We start from the raw sequence: 18105 nt of genomic DNA, 5'->3' as shown, positions 1-18105 counted from the left end.
TATCTAAAGATGACCATGAAAACACCCAAAATAAAACTTTTCAGCCTGTTAATTGATATGACTTAATTACTAATAGAATGAAAATGCCATTTGAGAATAGTATACAAATTCAGTAGTGGACCTGAGCAATGAAGAAGTTAATCCCAGTACCTAGACATTCAGCATAATTGTAGTTTTTCTTAGTTTGTTAGGTTCTCTGTCACAGCAGGGTTTCCTCAAGGCATGAAATGAAGCCATAAGCATTATATTTGCAGAAAGAACACATACCATCATATTTACACCTTTTGGGGAAGCAGCGAGCTCTTGTGTCTTCTTTACCTCCCCTAGGATCATCTCCAGCTGCTTCACTTCTCACTCTTTGGAGAAGTTGGTATCGATTCACTAGTCAGAATAGTTTACGAAATTTTTCAGTACTAGTGATTGAAACTGTGAGAAACAAAGTGGAAATATCCTTACATCCATGCTTTTTTAGAAGGAAAATTAAGAATACATTAAATAATTAATTCCACCCATTTCAAGCAATTTACTAGAAAGTTGTAGAATGTACTTGGTAATAAATCTAAGTAGTAGGGCAGAAATTCCTACCTTTTGCATGTCCTTACCTTCTAAAGTACAGGCTGATCTGTATTATAAAAGAACATGGGCTCCTTTCAGATATGTTATTTATCAGGCTCCTGACTTCTTCTAAATTATGCCCACAATATGCAGCAACAGTAGAATACTGCCAGGAAAGACATACACACCTCTAAACTCACATGTCCTTATCATACCTCATCAGCAATCACTGAGTCACCTGAAGATAGTCTTGCCCTATAGGAATATCCCCTTGTCAAATTTCAAGCAAGCAAGTTTAAATTTCACACTAATCTGTTGATCTTTTTAAAATAGAATAGTTTTTCAAATAGATACACGTGTGGATGTAGGTATACTAAATTATACACAGAATATATTAGTACATACTTTGTATATAACAAACTGCCTGTACCTCCCCTTCTGTCTGCAAATACATACATATCAGTAAGTCAACTTGCAAAGATTTTAGTGTATATAGTAGTATATGTAATAACAGAGTGAAAGAAACATATTTTTATGTCATTCTCTTTTGTCACAATGGAAAAAAGTCTAAATGTATAGATATGTTATAGAAAAATTATTGTTTAAAATATAGTGTGTACAAAATAGATACACTAAGTTCATACAGAAAGTAGGTATACTATATAAGACATTTTTATTTAAAACCATAAAAATGTAGTTTTGCTCTTAATTTTTCAAAGGTACTGCACATCTAAGCTCCATCTTTTAGCAAAACTTTCTTTCCAAAATAACCACCAAGCTGCCAGATTTCAGTGCCAATGGTAGAAGTTTGAGATAATGTCAAGCAACTGTATATGATTTCTTAGACTGGAAAATGTGGTGCCTTTATTTGGGTAAGAGTATGCCTATGATTTATATTTAGGTCCATGTATACTTTCTGTATAGCATATATAGGCATATATGGCGCTTATTTAAGTGCATACATAATGTATATGCTCAATTCCGCTGTATTGCGATAAGGTCACAGAGAGAAAGAATCTTCTGTTATTACCCACTGCTGAAACAGCACGTTCAAAATTCTGTCCTGTCTGGAAAGAATAATAATAACAAAGATATAAAAGATATAAAACTTTTTTTTTTCTTTTTTTTTCTTTCTGTATGCTATGTAGTGTAAGAATCTTACTCTAAAGTTTGCAGCACTTCAGCTGGTTGGGATTAGCAGCATTGGTTTGACAAGTCAATGGTACAAATGAACAGAATAATGAAAATGCAAATTCTAAATACATTGTACACAAGTTCATGGGTAGCGTGTGTGTAATATTTTCTGATGAACTGTAAGCTTGACTTTGTGGTACTATCTTCTTGATAATAGGGCTGTAATAGAAGTCTTTCTTGTACAGATTTACATTTCAGATTCATATGGATTTAATCTGAAATTATCTATGTGCATCACATGAAAAATGAAGTAGAATAATCTTTGGAAGAAACAGTGTATGTCCATCCGTAAAACATTTTTGTAGTTTTCCAGTTTGTTTGTCATTTGAAATTCAGTTTCTTGATTTTTTGTTTTTCTCTGGGTGGGAAAGTCTTCAAAATTGAGGTCACATGGCATTTGAATGATGGACAACTCTTGAGCTCACAATGTGTTATAGCAGTTAATGTCACGTGCCAAGGAGAAGAACCAAGTGACATGCCCTAAAGTGTCATTTAGTGCTGCATTAAAAAGATGGCCAAGTGATGAATCAAAGGCTTGCTAAGCCATTAGGGTATTGCTTTTATAAATTGAGATAACATACCATTTAAAACAGGAATGAATATCTTCAGAACTAGGGTTTCTTAATAGCTTGCTGTGGACAAACATATTAGCTTTGTTTATCTGCAGACATGAAAAATACTGTATATATTAGCTACAGGGAAAGGCTTCCCCATACACCGTGATCTGCAGTGCTGGCTGTTGAATATTTGATATATTAATACATATTTATATTCTGGAGTTTGGGCAGTGATTGTAAAGTCAGGCAGATTTAGTGCCTAAAATAGTTTATAGCCTCCGAGAAAAGTGTCGGTATAAAAATAATCATTTTGTCTTAGTTCTTTACACACAGTATCTTTTTTTTCCTTGTGAAATCAAAATTGAGATAAAATAAGAAAAACAATCACAATCTTTTTGAGCTTATATCCATTCTATTCCAAATCTTCATGCTAATGGAGAACACAAGAACAGAGATACACAAGTTTTGGACTTGTGAAATATATTTTCCAATATTTCCCTAGTAGTCTATAGATAAATATAACAAGATGTAACTGAGACTATCACAATGAATATTCACTATCGTATATCCTGCAGTGGCAGCTTTTAGTTTAAGATTCCTCATAGCCTTACGTAGTTTAACTCTGTTACTCATGACTTGTTAATGTTTTGCAGTGGTGCTTCATTTTGCCAAGTAGACTGAAATACATGTTTCTACTTGGGTAATATACACTGAAATATAGAATCATTTGGGACTCTCTCCTTCAATGGTAGGGACTGAAAATGTTTAAAAAATTATATCCAATGTCAGTATGATAACAAAGCTAGCCTGAGCTGGTATGAATGTTCACTTGCCTTTACATTCCATCTTACTCTGACCACTGGCCAAGGAACTGAAGTTGGCCTACTATCAACCTTGCAGTCACAAAGTACACTTCTGTGCAGCCTGGAGAGAAAGAGTGAGCACTCAGGGTTATCCTTCTGCACTCTCAGTAGCTAGTTACAGTAACATTGAGATGCTCAAGGCAAGTCTGCTCCCGAAAGCAAAGAGAGACTGAGTAACTGTTGCCTAATTGGAGAAATCTAATTATATGCAAAGGAAAAGGATGGAAACTAAGACAGTAGTAAGTCCTACCTGCGTTGGTCTCAGACAACACATCTTGAACTTGTTTAAACATCAGTTTCAACTGCACTAAGTTATTTGGGTCAGTTTAAATTCAGGATGCCCTGGAGACAATCATGACTCTTGATGGAAATTGTTATGAATAATGGGGCTATTTGACTATAAGTAGAAAATATGTTCCCTGTTAAATCACTGTCACCCTAGGCAAGAATATTATTCTCCCAGCTCTTTCCTGTGACCTTCTCCCTTCCCCCCCTTATCCATTTGCTCCAAGGGCTGCTCTGTCTTTACCACATTTAATAGCTCCCCTGATGGCTACAAGTTGCATTGCAGGAGGTGGAAATGACTTTTCATAGTCTTTTTGCCTTTTTCCCTTTTGGACTTAGGCTTTGACTAAGTCCAGAGGGGCAGTCAGATGCTGAATATCTTTCTTTCTTTTTTTTTTTTTACATAATCACCCCTATACAAAAGACAAAGGGAGAAAGACATACTAAGAAACAGCCACCCCCTACATAATATCTGTTCTCTGACATAGTCCCACTGTCATTTAGAAGTACTACTTTGGAAGTGCTCTACCATATGCTCATTATCTGTGATCCCAGAAGGAAGATATGCCGGTAGATGACAAAGTGTTTTATTTATTTCCCCATTACTATGTAATTCACACCCCTTCAAGGTCAACATGGAACAAAATATGGAAATTCCTGGAGATCTTTATGGGGACTCAATGAGGACAGATAACCAAAGGATGTATTGATTCTTCATCCATTGCATAAATGGCACAAATAGAGAGAAGCAGTAGACTATTCCAAGACTGTTTATTAACTGTGGTTTCTTGAAATTTTAGAAATTGTAACATGTTCACTTCCCAGACCTCTTACCTCAAACAGTAGAGGTTGAATACCACATATAAAACACTCTTTGGTCTACTGACACTGACCAGCCTAATAATAGTAGTAGAATCAAATATTATTAATTTAAAGCTATTTGAAAATGGTTCAATAAATATTCTGGCCAACTTATTAGTACAATTATTAATATAGGACCTAGACTGGTTAATATTCTTAATTATGATGTAGGAAGCACAGGTCTAGGAGCCAATTTTGCCTTTCACAACATCTGAAAAGCAAAAGAAAGTTGCATCTTAAATATATGAGTTAATGCCAGACAAAGAAATATTTCATTCTAATAAACCTGGATTAGAACTCTAACTTTCATAAAATGCAGAAAAGAATTGAAAAATAATGTCAGACATGTCACAGTACAATAGTTATAGTGCAGTAACATCTTCTTCCTTCATGTCTTTCCATCTTAAGCCTATCATTTTTTAAAATGATATTAATTATTCCATTATGTGTGCAGAATGAAAACCTTTACAGAGTTTGTCCTGTGCATCACTTCCAATGCTGAGGTTATCTACAGAAGCTGTGGATTATTCATATGAGATAATGTCAAGATCAGCTTTAACTGCATATAGAAGGGCAGATTCAGATATCAAAAGCATTCGTCACCAGGACAGTCAAGCTTATCAAACCTGTTACAACAGCACATTGAGAATCTGCTTTACTGTAAAAAGAACTGCATCCAAGAAAAAATATTGTCATGAAACTATTTCATCTGGAAACCACATAATTATAAATGATAGGATCTCTTCTCATTTCTGAAAGCACATTGTGTCATATTAATTTTTGAAAGACATAATTTTTCTGCACAGTTATACTGAATAAAAGAGCAAGAGCATTTAGTTTTCCTATATCCAGAATAAGAATCAGAAAGACATGAAATACTTTCAACTAAACACAGTTGTGACTGTTTCCATGCTTTCAATCAAACATTTATTTTACAAACATCATCATGGATCCATACATCATGAAGACATGTACTGCCAAGTGTTTCCCCCTTCATATATACTGGGGAGAAAGTTTATTTCTTTGTGTCAACAAGACCAAATACATGAAAAATTGAAATGCTGTCAACTATGTTCTCAAAGTTCTGTAACTATATATATATGTAAATTTTTTTGCTAAATTAAACTTTTTTATATTATTACTATTAATATTGTAATAGTACTTAGAATTCCAGATCAAGTGCCAGTAGTGGAAAATAACTGTCTACCCCCAAACAATTTACAGAATATAGGATAAGAGTTAATGTTGAGCATTTTCTTGTTCCAATATACAACTGTCTATTAGGCCACAGTATAGGCCTTTTGTTATTTATACTGCTCTTTCAACAAGAAACTACCTACTGTAGCTGGCACCTTTTTCACTTGAGTCCAGCCATCTAAAAGTTGGATGTTCAGCATAAACTTCTGATCTAGAATACTTCTTTTGTCAGTGGGACAGGAGCACCCTTCTGGAGGGTGATTATTCCCATCCCTAGGTGGTGAAAATGAGCAATATCCTGGATGTGACCCTCTCCAAGTGACTGGAATCTTTCTCCTGATGTAAAAAGTTTTTCCAAAGCTTCATTATATAACAGGTTGACTGTCATATAGTTTCTGTAACAGAATCTGTACAAAAGACTCATAGGAAGATACTGAACTAAGTCTTAGATGAGTAAAAATAGACAAAATTAATACCACAGAGGTCCAGCTCTGGAATTTTTATAGAAATAATCCCATTGGCTTTGATTTGTGTTTGCTTCACAGAGTGCCATAATTCTACTGCCAAAACTTCTAGTTGTGCCTAATACCCTGTAATAAATAATGAAAAGATGATTTTTAGAAGGGAATAACAAAAAAGTTAAATTAGTATATAACATGAGTGTGTTATTTTATTTTTTAGACCTACAAAAATCAAAAAGTTCTAATATTTAAGTAAGCAACTACACTTATAAGGGAATTGCATAATGAAATAAATAAAGGCATCCTATTTTGAGAAGGGTAGCACAATACCCATATTTTCCTCATTAGGATTTCAGTTATGGTGAATGAGAAATGGACAACGTACAAATAATCAGCAGGAGTCTGATTACAAGCGCTTGGATGACTAAGATCCCTGTGGGGTTTGTCCTAAATAGGTAGTCCTCAGTTTGTAAAGTTTACCACACACAGCAAGGATGTTTTCCTTTTGGAGCTGTGTCTTGATGCAAGTATTTTTAGTCAGGTTCACTGCAACATCAGCTTCAAGTCAGAAATTGCACACAAGCCTAGACATGAGGTATGACACTTGAACCCTACACTAACCATGTGCCTCAGTTAAAAAAGATTATGCTTATGGTATCTGTAAGAGTATCATATATTTGATGTAACAATAATGGTTTCCTTGTTTAAAAAAAAGGAAAATCTGCCTTTGCTATCACATTATCCTTATGATTCATTATTAAGCATTACCTTGTAAAATTCAAATTTAGTGAAAATGTCTTTCGAGTGCAGAGTCCTCCACTTGTGTTATTTCTGTTACAATGCTTATGGTTTCAAAGATCTTTTTCCCCTTTCTTCTCTTCATAGGAAATGATCTGTTTCTAGTCGCAGTGCATGAACTGGGACATGCTCTGGGCTTGGAACACTCTAATGATCCCACTGCAATCATGGCTCCATTTTACCAGTATATGGAAACTGACAACTTCAAACTACCTAATGATGATTTACAGGGCATCCAGAAGATATACGGTATGTCATACTCTAATTAAGCAACATACGTTTTTTGCTTTAGAATACATTTGAGGTCCTCCTGTCCATATCACCTCTCCAAAAGAGTTTGTTAGTGTACTCTACCAGTTGTTATGCCAGAGACCTTCTTGTGAGTAGGTGAAAGATTTTGATGAAGCTCCTTTACTTTGTTTGTCAGTGTTCACAACTTACATTCAAATTTTCACTCAGCTGGAATAGTAATTTTAAATGTTTTAAAAAGCCATAAAGAAAATACCTGTGAAAGGATCCCAAACTATGAAAATATTAAGAAATGCAGGCCTTTAACCATAACGAGCTTATTTCCACAATAGTCCAAGCTCATGTAACTGGATGAATTGATTGCTTCTCAGTTTATCAGTTATAATAATAAACAGTTCCTTGGGTGTACAAAATTTATGGTCCCAGAAAAACACTTTCTTGTGATAAATATAGCAAACTGATCTCAAAAGATTGTTATTACCAGCCCAGGATTTTGAGCCACCTAGGGGGAAAAAGGCCCACTTCTTTAAAATATGTTTGTTTGAGTTTTTTGTGGCCTGATATAAAAGACACGTCATGTAAATAAATTCTGTATGTGTTGAATTAAATTTGACAAGGCAAGGTAATTGAAAATTAAAAAAAAAAAGCCAAAACAATAAGATTATTCTGATTATGGGTTGAATGTAACACTAACTCCCCTATTACGGTTCCTTACATTTCCAAAGACATGGTTTTGTTCTTGGTTTTAAAGACTTTGATTCTGTTGGTATCTGTTAAACAGTCTGTTTTTTTCTTTAAAAATATAATTTATTTTTCTCTCCTACAGTGGAAAATCTGTGGTATCTGTATGTTAATGCTATGTATCCAGTATATATCATCTGGAATTGCCTTGCTTAATATTCTCCAATTACTTCTGTATTGGATTAAATTTTGTACTCACAATTATTTTCAGTTTAAAGGTTTGTCAGGCTTATACTGAATATTATCAGGGCCAGTACTTGTTTATCTTTACTACTAGAAAGGACAACTATGATCGTGTAGAATTACTGTACTGCTAACTAGAACTCTGCAGCCTCCATGGTGTTTTATACTAACAAGCAATGATATATATTTTCATAAAGCATAAATAGCAATTTCAAAATGATTGGCTGATCAAGTTTTGTTTGGTTGGGTTTTTTTCTTGTGTGATTAGCTGGAAAGAAGGTTGTTTCTCATGACCTCATAAGTTGGTAGTCTAGACTTAAGGGCTAGACAAGAATACTTTGCTGAAAACTAACTGCTAAACTCTAACAGCTGTGGGCTATACATTAGGAGAAATGTGTTACCCCTGGGAAGTAATATCTGACATCACCACCAAATGGCATATGAAAACTTTGGTTTGGGCTTGAAAACTTTCCAACATGAGCTACTGCAAACTGATTCCTTTGCTCCCTTTAAAATCAAGAGATGATCTGGAATCATATGCCCCAATAAAAATGTCACACCTATTCAAATAATTACTTTGGTCTGCAGTATTCCTTGAAACACCATTATTAACTGTAAATTATAAATGTCACAAGCCTTAAAATTGTGAATGAAATAAATTCCTTATTAAACTGTGTACCATTAAACTGAGAATCATTTGATGAGTTTAATATTTCGTTACATAGTTCATCTTGTTCTTTAAAAAGTATACAGTTTTTTAAAATGTATCAGAAATTCAAATGCCATCTATTCAGTTTTAGAGTTGTCTTACTATTCAACAGTTCTTTCTGAAGCTGGTCATGCAAATTATATTTATTTTTTAAAGTCAAAATTGATTATGTATTTAAATTATTTGGAGAGAAGCGTAAACAGAAAGAGTGAAATTAAAGTGTTCATCTTGTTTCCAGAAATCTTACTGATCCATCTGAAACTTCTTATCTTTTTGTACATGGAAAATATAAGTAAATGTAGTAATAAGAAAGAAAGGGAAAGGCCTTTTCAGTACACCCATTGCAAGTCATTCAGTATGCCATTAGGGTTATGAACAGCATCTGTCTAGGATGTCTTTTGACTTTCAGGTAGAGAAATTATGAGTGGGATAGTTATTTCACCTGTCATCAAACTCAGTATATTATGACGGAACATGTATTTGAAAGAAGAAAAATGTTTTAAAACCACATTACAGAGTTTTAATTTTTCACTTCAGTTCTTTTTAATCCATTTATCCTCAGAACAATTCCTTTAATTACCAGGTATCTAGCTTTGTAAGACTCACTGGAAAATAAAAATTAAAATAAGAAGTAACTGATTTCAGAATATTGAAGAAAACATGTGAATTATGGCTTTTTCTTATAAGGATGCCTAGGATTTGAAGTCCAGTTTCAAGAGCTCCTGTACATACCAAGGGGCATTGGGGAAAGCTGGGAATGTCATGTTGCTAATGCACATGACATTACTTGGCCTACAAATTGGGTCAGTAGGAAATATCAGGTATGCTATATATATGCATATGTGAATTGATGAGTGGAAGTTAAAAATATGGGTTGAAAATCCATTGACTGCTGATGATCTCATTAGGAACAGCTTTTTTGTTTTCTTTTATTTTGTACAATAGACAATGATTCTGTTTTAACAGTTCTTACTCAGTTGGTAAAGTATGTGTATTACTTCTCATCTGAAATGATGGTGGACTATGCATCCTTTGCAGGTTTTATTGGAACGTTGTTCCAATAAGGAAGGAAGATTCTGGATAGTGAAAAGTAATTATTTTCTTCATTCGTGCCTTGGTTTTATGGTAGTCATTCATTATACCCTTTAACAACATGGGAAAGGTATGTTAGGTCACTTTTTCCATTCCCCTTCCACTGTAGGATTTGCACTGCTTACAGCAAGTTTTTATTGTGTATTTCTTCTTTGAGTGCTATTGGTAGGCATGTAAATTACATCCTGCTGCTATATTTTTAAAGGTCCACCTGACAGGATCCCACCACCAACAAGACCTCTGCCAACAGTGCCCCCACATCGTTCAATTCCTCCAGCAGACCCGCGGAAGAATGACAGGCAACCTAAACCTCCCCGGCCACCCACTGGTGACAAACCTTCCTATCCTGGAGCCAAGCCTAACATCTGTGATGGGAACTTCAACACTCTGGCTATTCTTCGCCGGGAAATGTTTGTTTTCAAGGTAGGAGGCTGTGAATTTTTCAATGTTACATCAAATGTCTGCATTTCTCCTTTTTTTTCTTTTTAAAGCAAACTCTCATTCATCATGACTCCGCTTTCCCAGCCTGCTCACAGTTAGAAAGTTCAAGAAAGAAATTAAAAAATAAACATACACATGGCTTAAACATCTAGCAGAGAACTGCTGTAATGTTCTATTTTGGGAAAATACCCATGTCAGCAGAAACTGTAATGCCTCAAAATGTAAGGGTAAATAAATGCTGCATGTTATTCAGAGATAAAAAGTGTAAATCAATTCATGAATAATAGGAATGATTTTGTTGGGAGTACAGCCACATCCAGACATACAGTAGATATTGTGTTTTCAACGCTTTTTTTTTTCCATTTAGCTATAATTTTAACTTTACAATTAGATCTGTCATTTACAAAGGAATTTTGTCATTGTGTTGTGGTCACATTGAAACCACAATATATAAGTCTTTGCCACAAAAAAATCTTATTGCAAATGTGTCATTGTTTATTTCTATTCATCTTCTTGCTCTGAGCTGAAAATGTGGTATATACAACAAATCAAAATAAACAAACTGAACTGGAAGGCAACCTTTTGATAGAAGGACTTCGCTAAGTATCATGGACATCATAGCTATCTTAGTAGGATGATCTGCAGTATGGTTTCCAGAAGGCATTGAATGTTGAAGAATAATTACAGAATCATTATTATTCAGTCTCTTAAATCTTAAACCAATTTGCTGACAGGTAGTGCTGTGCTAATGTTCCAGAAACAAGCAACAGGATAATCTATTATTGTGAACTACTGGTGTGTCAAATTTGCTTAAGTAATAGGAAGTGTGGGTTCTTTGTTTTGTAAATATATGATATGATTCTTTTAAACTTCAACATTATACGTAGAGAAGAAGGGCCTTTCTCATGAATAGATAACACTTTTCCCGTCAGCAATAGTGTAAGTACAAGGGAAGTGCAATGAAGTTGTCCCAAAACATGAAGCTCCCAGTTCAATGGCTTTTGTTGTCCTTTCTGATAGGGCCCATTTCTCCCTTATATGTTTTCTTTTTATGTAATCTATCACTCCAGATAAATCTTATTAGCAATGCTACCCAGGCTTTCACTTTCTTTAGCATACCTGAAAAAATATGTACAAATAGCTTTACATGAATTCATTCAAAATTACAGAATCACAGAATCACAGAATTGTATAGGTTGGAAAAGACCTTTAAGATCATCGAGTCCAACCGTAAATTACTGAGCTACCTTCACCACCAAATGGGCAGGAAATATTTTTCCCATAAACAGCTAAGGATTTTGCCAGCCCTGGGGCTATCAGCCCTTTCCATTTAAATAGACAGTATATCTTCAAACTCTGGGAGGTCCTGAACCATCAGTCTTTTTATGACTAAAACTCAAAGGTTAAGGAAGAATATAATTTTCTAACTTGACATTAAACAGGATATTAAAATACTTACTTCAATCTCATGTCATCCACCTCAAGAGCAATAGAACATATTCTCATTTATTTTAGACATAAATCGATAAATAGTGAAATGCTATCCCACTAATACAAAATTTCCTGTCTAGCCAAGTCTGTGTTCCTGGATAAATAGATTCACCACCATTACTAATCACTCTTACCTATTTTGACTGAAAATACAAATTAAATTTTATCAAAAAATGTTTACTGCCTACTGCCTTAACACTACATATTTACTATACAGTTTGTCTGCTTACTAGTGTGCAAATTGTGTTTATGTTACAAAATTAAAATTCCATTTATGATCCACACCCTAATGAGGAAACATGGTAAAATGTTGTCAGAGAAAAATGACCAGTAACAGAGTGTTTACAGATTTCATGTTTAGAGTCTGACTATCCAAAATGAAGTTGCTGTAATCATAAAAGCAACGTGTTGGGAAGGGAAGAAAGAGATGACTTTTGTTCAGATTAATTTCTTTAAGGGTCCTACAGTTCCCCTTTTCTCCTCAGGGTACCTGGGAGCATGGCAAGGCATGACTTGGGTTAGCCTGCTAAGCAATGGAGTTTACTTAAGTATACAAATCTTGACTTTGGGTGTCTTTGAAGGCTTGAGTTAGTAGGCCTTAACTTTCTGGTTTGTACATTAATTTGCTAATTAAGATTTTTGTCTGCTAAAGGAGTTTCATTACCTGTTTGAGGGTTTTTTTTGAGGGGTGTGGTTTTTGGTGTATGAGGAGGAGTATGAAAGGAGCAGGAAAGGGGAGAAGGAATTAGAAAAATCAGGGGTAGTTAGTAATTTTCAACTTACTTTGTAGAATCTTGGCGGGGGGGGCAGGTTATAAGGAAAAGCTCAGCATGTCAGACTGTAGCAGGAGCAGGGCAAGAATTAATTCTCAGAAGGTATAAACAGGAATAGGGACTGAATACAGGGAAAGCATCCAGCAATGGAGGAAGCAAAGCTGGATGTTCTGTGGTCTGACACAACAAAAAAACCAAACCTCTTTGCCCTTGCCCCTTAATGCTAGTAGAAGGATAGACTGGGAAGGCATGAGTGATGGGCTGAAAGCCCAAGAGAGGTGGAGAAGAAGCGGGGATTGATGGCCATACTGTACCAGGTGGAAACAATTAAAGAAGAATTATGACCTTCATTGGAAGAATTACTGCTGGATAGTTCCCAGATGAGTTAAATTAATAAAGTTGGAGGCGAATCAAATTATATCCTTTTCTTTCTTTGTCTTTATCCACAGGTCTGTAATGATTGTGTAGTGGCAGATTTTACTGCCTGCTGAATGGCATGTATGCCATGTACCAATTTCAAATTGAAAATAGCCACTTTTCTATCTCATGGGCAAGTCTCAAGCTCAGGAGCTCAATTTGTTTAAATAATCCCTGAAATTGCTTGGGAACTTAGCCACAGAGTTGAAGAATGTGAGCTCTTTTGAATAATTAAATTCTAATTTAAACATAAAAGTGAAGCACGAAAGATAACAGTTTGAGATAGACTGTGGATTTGCATAGTAGATGACAAACTATTGATTTCAGGAAGACTGTTTTCTCTTGGCTGTTGAGCTATTAGGTATACTTAAGAGTATCAGAACATTAGAAACAATTTCTATGTTCAGTCAAATTGATGAGCTTTGTCTGTGGTTTTAAGGACTATCTGGCATTCTTGAATGGATATATCCAGAGTAAAACTGAATAACAGTAAACTTAAAGGGAAAATAGAATTTACACTTATCCATCCCTTTTTATTCTTTTGCCATCACTTTGACAAAGTAACAATCCTCGCAACACTTGGTAATAATTGTAGGGTTATAGAAATGAAATAAAGAGGAACTGTTCTTGATCTAACATGAACAGTAAACACAAAAGTAAAGCAATCAACTTGTTAAAGATTCTCCAAAGACCACCAAATAGAATTGGAATTTTGCAGATCAATTATTTTGGTAGAAATGGTTGGATTTTAAGGAAAAAAACATTCTTTTTCATCAAATATACATGGATTACTGACATATAAATGTATTGTCCCAAAAGGACTTCTTCCTGAATTCTTTAAATTAGATGCCCTTAAAATCCCCCTGCTAGCTGTAAGACTTGTGGATGCAGTATGCTATAGAAGAAAAATATTAATTAAAATTAATGTATTGTAACTATTGGTTTCAGTTGTCATCAACTGTTATTTTAAAGTGTATGAAGTTTTTCTTAACTGAATGGAGTTTTTTAATTACTGCTATTATTTAATACATGCTTGAACTGGTATAAGCAACCATCAGGAGAGAAGAATTTCTATGCCAAAATTTGTAAGTGCCAAGTTTTTGTCTTGAGATTCCATTTATCTTCTGTATTTATCCTGAATGCAATTAGTATTTAGCTGTCACTCTCATTTCCAATCTTTTCTCCAGCTATTTTCTCCCTCTGTTTAGTTAGAACTCCCCTGGGACACAGCAAATGGCTGAAAATGGAGAAAAACAAATTGGTCTTCCCTTTCTGGGAAAGTTGTGCAGAGTGGTATGACACTGTCTGCCTTGAATGGCAAAACCTCTCACCCATTGTATATAGCAATATGTGGTATCCGACAATACTGTCTTCTTCTTAAAGTCTCCTGAGAGTACTTCCAGGGCTACTGCATCATGAAAAGGAACCCCATTGACTAAGGTCACCAGAAAAGATCCATTAATGAAGAAGTTTACAGCATATATTTCCACTTTCTTCTGTGTTCTGTGCAATTCACACTGCTTTTCCAGTCCTCTGTAGCAAAACAGCTCTGAAGATGATCTAGGATGTCCTATCAATAAAGGTACTTATGTTAACACCTTCTGAATCTTTTACGAAGTTATAAAAAATGTTCAAGGGAGCCAATGGTTGCACAGGATGTATTACCTCTCAAAGGATGCAGATCAAGTAATACTGGTTGCTTATTCTGTTATTTTTGAGGCGTGTATAGCTTGTGTTTGACTCTACATGCTGATTGTTCCTTGGCAACAAAATCACCTCTAGCTCTGCTTCAACAGTCTGTGTTACTGCCGTTAATATCCTTTTTCTTTATGTCCTTTTCAGTTTCACAGATTTTAACAAAATCTTTAGTTTTTTGAGCAGGTTACATCTAGAAAAGTAAGCACTAAATGTGTGGAACTTTTCCTGCATAATCAGCAAGTTAGAGGGGCAGGTCACCGCTCTTTGTTTATGTGACACAGGTTTTGCTTCACAGAACATCTCATAGAGGTTGTCCTGGTCCTTTCTTCGTTTAATGCTAAATCCTTAAGAAACAGATGAATGGATCCTATATAATCTATAATGATTTTAGTATTCATGTTGGAAAAGTTAACTCACTCCTTGAAGAACAGCATTTTTAACCACTGTCGTATACTAGGGTGTTTGTTGAAATGTAATGCAAGTATAAGAGAAAGAAGCTTGTCCATAGACAAATAGCATTTACAGCTCAGATAAATGTCTTCTGAAATGTTAACATTACAGATGGTAGGATATGGAACCAATTTTAGGAAAGCTTTAACAGGCTGTGTTTTACTATTTTATAGTAATTTCTCCACAACTTGCAGAAATTTGTTTTCTGACTCTTCATCTGCTAAGAACCATTGTAAAAACATTTATGACGTGCCAAACAAGCCAAGCCAATTAGGCTGTCATTACCCCTTGGCACTAGTTTAGACTGCAGTTGGTTTCATACATAACTTTATAGATGCCATTTAATATCCCTTTCAGAATTGTGTATTTATACAGCGTATGATGTTAAACACAAAAGGAAAAGAAACCCTCCTTCCTGTTATGTGGTAAACACATGAGGAATTTTTAAAGCATTTTAGCATTGGCTATTTAATCATAACTGGTAGGTCTAATAAAAAATCTGTGAGACAGAGGGAAAATACTAATAATAAAAAGTAGAGACAAAGAAACAGCTACAGTATGAGACTTCACTCCACCGTATTTGAAAGCAGGCTTTTTTTCAAAGCTCTCCTGGTCTGTTTGTGTAGCTGTTTTTTGTCATGTGATGGTGTGGATGTCTGGGCTGTCAGTTGCAGCCTGGGAAAGTTCAGCAGAGGATGCTGTGGAAGTAGACACTGGGATCTGAGAGGGAAAACCACTTAACTTCTCAGCTGTAAAAGACTGGGAACAAGAGATCAGAAGTAACTAAGTCTGCAGAGAGCAGACTCCTTTCCCTCTACTTTTTATATCGTTATGTTAGGAAGAACAATCTGGTGGAATTTGCCATTTTTTAACTCATCAGGGAGGAGGGCTGCTTTAATTCAGGTAATTCAGGTTCTATGTTGAAAAGGAAGGAGAAAAGCAGCACAAACTCAGTGGAGACTTCAATGTACCACAGTAGACCAAGCCTATTGGAAATGTACAGGATGGATGTTTTGTGGGACAAAAACAAATTGTAGGATGTCAAGAAGGAGAAAAGCAGGCATATGCTGCAATACTAAAAAGTCATAGTTGTATATTTTTAATAAATGGATACTTTCACTGACAGATATAAAAATATTTTCCAAATGTTATCTAAACCTTTCAGTGTGCTTCTAAGCTAGGGAAGGGTTTTAGCTAACACATTTCACAGGTTTAAAATGGGAAGCATAGTCTGTTCATCACTGTATGGGAAGTAGGTAGTATATTCCATCCAGCTGCAGAGGAATTTAGACGAGAATGTAATCACCTGGGTAATAATTGTACCAGAATAGTTCAGTTAGTTAAAAATCCTTCTACCCTCTCACCTTTTAAAAAATTGTCTTGGATTTTATTACATAGTTTTATGTCCATTCAAAAAATGGCAACCCAGTCATAGCTATACTTATTACCTAGCACCTACTAACCTACAGGTATATGTGTACACATACAAATATTATCTATAGAAAGTTCTAAAAAAATCATAACTATATTATTAGGGTTTTGTTTACAAGAGCATCAGTATAATGGATATACATGTTATTGAAATTTGAAAACAACTTGAACTGATTAACACTCTAATAAAATTCCTATTATTTAGGTACTAGCCCATTAAAAACTATAACCTTAGCAGGATGCGTGACTCAGTATCTTCAGCAGGGCTTTAGATTTTTCAGAAGAAAGAGGATTATTTTTTTCTAAAAGGCTATGTTTTCATTGGCAAACAATGTGGTGTAAAAGGATTTGATCAGTAGCAGAGCAGATGGTACTGAGCTCCTCTCATGTCCATCATATGTGCTTTGCTTTTAATTAGATACAGTCAGTCCTCTAAGGCCAAACAATTCCACTATACATGTGGTTTAGATTTTTCTGAAGGGCAGCTATCCCTTAGACACTGGTGTCTTTGACTGTGGACCCCTCAAGAGTGTACCACATTAGCGTTTCATGTAATGCAAGTGGAGTTACCATCTTGCTAACATGTAATTGCTCACACCATCTTGACCCGAATAAACCCTCACATGCAAAACACATATTATTTATCCTCATACCATTTTTTGCATGATGTAATAGTACCTGTTGCTTGACTACCTCCATACTGCAAGTTTGGATGATGTACATTGCAATACAGTCCAGGGAGAGAAGGTAGATTTAACAGCTGTGCCAGGACATCACCTTGATCTTACAGACTAATGTCCTTCTGAATTTTCTTTTCCCTGAGAGAAAAACAAGGCAGAATGCCTTTTTTAAATTCAATTTAAACATAAGAAAAAACTTTTTCATTGTAAACCCTTATGGATTAAACACTGGAACAGGTTATCTAGAGAAGTTGTGGAGTCTCTATCTTTGGAGATACTCAAAAGCTGACTGGACATAGACCTGGTTAACTGGCTGTAGCTGACTCTGCTTTGAGCAAAGGAGGGGGTTGGATCTCCAGAGGTGCCTTCCAACCTCAACCCTTCTGTGATTTTGTGTAGCAATTGAAATATGAGCACTGAAAAGGCATAGCCTCCCAAAATGTTTCTGTTACCTGTTTTCCCCACTTTCCTCCAAAGGAGGGATCGAGTATTTCTTCATACTTCCCCGAAACCTTCAGAGGTCCTTTCCAACCTCAGCCATTCTGTGATTCTGTGAATCCACTGAAATTTGACTGTTTCACCCACTCATTTCCCAGTAGCATTTGATCCATCATTTCTTTTGGGATATGGCCCTCACAGGCAATAGCTAGTGAGATTTGGTCAGGAGACTGTTTTGTGACTTCTGTATTCAGCTCAGCAGAAAGGACCAGGCAGAGGAGACTGGGGTGTGTGGCTGCTGCTCACAAAGCACTAACAAGGGGATTGCAGGGGAGGGAATGTTCACCCCTTCCAGCTGTGCGAGAAAGATCCTCTGCTGTCTCCTTCTCAGTTTTTAGGGGAAATCACCCTCCTTTTTAGGGTCAGGCTCTGGGCTAAAACACTTTATTCAAAGACTAACCTGGTCCTGTCTCTGTGAGACTTTCACCATCTCATGATGAGCTGTTAATACCCACAAGGTGCCCTCCCTACCCCAGAGAGT

The 18105-nt window shown here is 35.5% G+C and overlaps 1 protein-coding gene across 2 annotated transcripts in view; it reads left to right on the top strand.

Annotated features, from left to right (window-relative positions):
- The window catches only part of MMP16 (matrix metallopeptidase 16), a 193732-nt gene that overhangs the window by 125694 nt on the left and 49933 nt on the right, over window positions 1-18105 (top strand). For both annotated transcript variants that reach the window (XM_075494902.1, XM_075494901.1), the window contains 2 exons: window positions 6859-7020; window positions 9951-10168. In XM_075494902.1, coding sequence (XP_075351017.1) covers window positions 6859-7020; window positions 9951-10168 — 380 coding nt within the window. The remainder of the gene's footprint in view (window positions 1-6858; window positions 7021-9950; window positions 10169-18105) is intronic.

The sequence above is a fragment of the Mycteria americana genome, chromosome 2, assembly GCF_035582795.1.
Source record: "Mycteria americana isolate JAX WOST 10 ecotype Jacksonville Zoo and Gardens chromosome 2, USCA_MyAme_1.0, whole genome shotgun sequence".
NCBI classification, from domain to species: Eukaryota; Metazoa; Chordata; class Aves; order Ciconiiformes; family Ciconiidae; genus Mycteria; species Mycteria americana.
This window is presented reverse-complemented; position numbering and strand designations above follow the sequence as displayed.